Below are 3,015 nucleotides of genomic sequence, written 5' to 3'. Positions count from 1 at the left end.
TGCGAGGGCTGGAGCCCCTCTGCTGGGAGGACAGGCTGGGAGAGTTGGGGGGGTTCAGCCTGGAGAAGAGAAGGCTCCATGGAGACCTCAGAGCCCCTTCCAGTGCCTAAAGGGGCTCCAGGAGAGCTGGGGAGGGACTCTGCATCAGGGAGGGGAGCCATGGGATGAGGGGAAACGGTTTGACACTGAAAAAGGGCAGATTGAGATGAGATCTGAGGAAGAAATTCTTGACTGTGATGGTGGTGAGCCCCTGGTGCAGGTTGCCCCAAGAAGCTGTGGCTGCCCCATCCCTGGAGGTGTTCAAGGCCAGGTTGGACGGGTCTCTGAGCAACCTGGTCTGGTGGAAGATGTCCTGGCCCAATGCAGGAGGGTTGGACTGGATGATCTTTGAAGGTCCCTTTCAACCCAAACTGTTTGATGATTCAATGTTCTCACCTCCCCAAACCAGACCAAACAGTGCCATGAGCGCACCCAGGCTGACCTACATGAGAAGTGACGACCTCCAGCCCTGTACCTTCTGCTGACCACATTTTTCTCCAATAGAAATGTGGTTTTACGTGATTACATCCTGCTGGTGGAGAAAAGCTATGGGAGAAGCCTGAAACGGGTGAGACGCCACGCAACGTGCCGGCTGTAAACCTGGCAGCAACTGAACAGCAGAAATTGAGGTTGGTTGGGTTTCTGGGCGAAAAAAAAAGTGCATTTCTCCCCTAATCTGAAGCTCTTCCTGCCATTGGTTCTGCAATGGAGTTTCATGATCTGAAAGGACAAACCTCAGCTCCAAATTTGACTTATTGTGTGGTTGGTTGTTTTTCTTCTTGCTGCTCCCTAATTCCCTGGCAGCCTTGTTTATCGGCAAGTTATCCCTTCTAATAAAGCAAAAAAAGTCAATTTGGGGAGCAGCCGCAGCAGCTCGGGCGCCTGCCTGGCCCTGCCGCGTTAAACGGGCTGCGGAGAGGTGGGGAACACGATGGAGAAGACCACACCACGAGGACACAACGGCACAGAGGTCCCCCTTGTGCCACCCCCAACCCCGCCGGGATGGCTCCACGTGGCCGTTTACAGAAGACAACCCCAAAGTGGGAATAAAAATCCGTTTAATTTCCATAAACTCTGAAGTTATGAGACAAAGACCCGACAAGTAAAAACACCCACGGCCGCCTGTTGACATGGGGCACAGCAGCACTGATGAGTTGGGTTTTTTTTTTTCCCCTCCTTTCAATAATTTGGCTTAGCAGGTTAAAATTTAATCAAAAATCAGGTCAAGAGCTGCTAAATTCACATCTGATGCCTCCAACATTTCAAGGCAGTGCCGGGAGCCCTCCCCGCTCCCGTCTCAACTCGCAACGCATGGCATGCCAGCAAATGTCTCCTCTGTACCATGAGATGCGTCCTCCAGCCCCAGCCACCCCGCAAACTCCGGAAGGGTGACACCTCAACCCTCATTCCCGGAGCCTTCGGCTTCGCGAGGATGCTCGGATGATGGTACCTGTTTCAGCAGGTCTCCGTGGTCTGGGTGTTCCCGGGCATGGGGCTGTCATGGGAATGATGGAGGTGACCCTCTCTGGGGAGCCGCAGCTTCTTGGATACTGCCCAAGTGTCCCTGTCTCAATCCAGTGCATGAAGAAAGTTGTCTTAAACCAGTCCCAAACCTCCCCAGTTTAACAAGGACTCCATTTCGGCAGCAGGAAGGGCATCACCAGCTTGTTCCCAGAGGCAGAATGTTTGCTGGACGGTGCCTGTCCAGCCCCCGCTCCAAGATGTGGGGAATTACTTAGAATAACTTCCCCCATCATCCCGGCTTCTCACGGTGATGCCAAGCAGGTCCCTCCCTCGCCGCTTCTCCCCATGGGGTTGGGGGGACCGGGCAGAATGGGGAGGGTATCCATCCCCTTCTAGCGGTGCCGGTGACCAGGGGGCCACCCCCGCTCAGTCTCATGGGATTTAAAAAATAGCACCTCCTAAATATATTTAGGCGAGGAACAACCCTCGAATACTCAACGTACGGAGGGGTTGTTGCACAAAAAAAACCCCATTAGCCCTAAATTGTAACCCCCTCTTAGCCGTGGTAACCCACGGCCCTCCTGAGCCCCGTGCCGGAGGGGCGAGGGGAGCTGGCACCTCCACCGCCAGCCCCCTGGGACAACCAGGGTGTCCCCAGCCCCGTGTCCCCCCACCCCAAGCGGGGCGGTTGGTAGCTGAGAGGTCACGGTTCACCCTGCATTAAGAATGAGGGCTGCCGCCGCGGTGCAGCCGCTGGGCCATGCTGATGAGGGAGCGGAGCTGCACCAGCTTCCGCGGCCCCACTTGCCGGGGGTCCTGACCAGCGAGCGCAACGCTGTCTCCAGACCTCTGATGGCTTCCCGAGCTGTGGGCAGCAAGCTGTCCCCTCCTTCCCCACCCCTTCTACCATCCCCATCTCCGGCAGCTGCCTCCTCCTCCTCCTCCTCCTCTACCCCACAGCACCCGGGGCCTTCCTCCTCAGTGTCCTCTTCCCCATCGTCCTCCTCTGTACCGGGGGCTGCATCGTCCAAGTGCAACCAGTCGGCCACCTCCTCAGGAGCCAAGCGCTTGTAGGCCAAGGCGGCCAGGTGGGTCAGGTCGCTAAAGACTTTGCTGTCCCCGCCACCTTCCTCCCCGCGCGGGGGGTCTCCGTGCTCTTCCTCCCCGGGCTGGGGCTCAAAGGCGGCGCGCAACCCCAGCAGCCAGCACTTCTCAATGGAGCCGGGGGGGATGAGGTCCCAGGAGAGACCAGCCAGGTACAACATGTCCTTGAGGAGAAAGGACCGCACAAAGTCCATGGGACCACCGGAGCCGCCAGCCGCTCACGAGACGGCCAGGCGCAGCAATTCCCGCTTGTAGAGCTGCTTGAAGGCTGACACCACCCCCTGCTCCAGTGGGGCTGGGATTCGGCCGCCTCCTCCGGCTGAGCCGCTCCCAGCAGGGCCCTTGGAGAGGAAAAGGGCACGGATGGAGCCGTCGGGCGTCTGCAGTGGCGGGGGCGCCCCCGGGGCT

At 58.2% G+C, this 3,015-nt stretch overlaps 1 protein-coding gene across 1 annotated transcript in view; it reads right to left on the bottom strand.

The window, feature by feature from the left end:
* Nucleotides 1-2,213: 2,213 nt before the first annotated feature.
* Nucleotides 2,214-3,015, bottom strand: part of TIGD5 (tigger transposable element derived 5) — a 6,946-nt gene continuing 6,144 nt past the window's right edge. Inside the window, 1 exon segment of the mRNA XM_009882271.1 lies at nt 2,214-3,013. Coding sequence (XP_009880573.1) covers nt 2,214-3,013 — 800 coding nt within the window.

Source organism: Charadrius vociferus, unplaced genomic scaffold (genome assembly GCF_000708025.1).
Source record: "Charadrius vociferus isolate BGI_N301 unplaced genomic scaffold, ASM70802v2 scaffold393, whole genome shotgun sequence".
NCBI lineage: Eukaryota > Metazoa > Chordata > Aves > Charadriiformes > Charadriidae > Charadrius > Charadrius vociferus.
The sequence above is the reverse complement of the archived record's forward strand: the minus strand, read 5'-3'. Positions and strand labels throughout refer to the sequence as shown.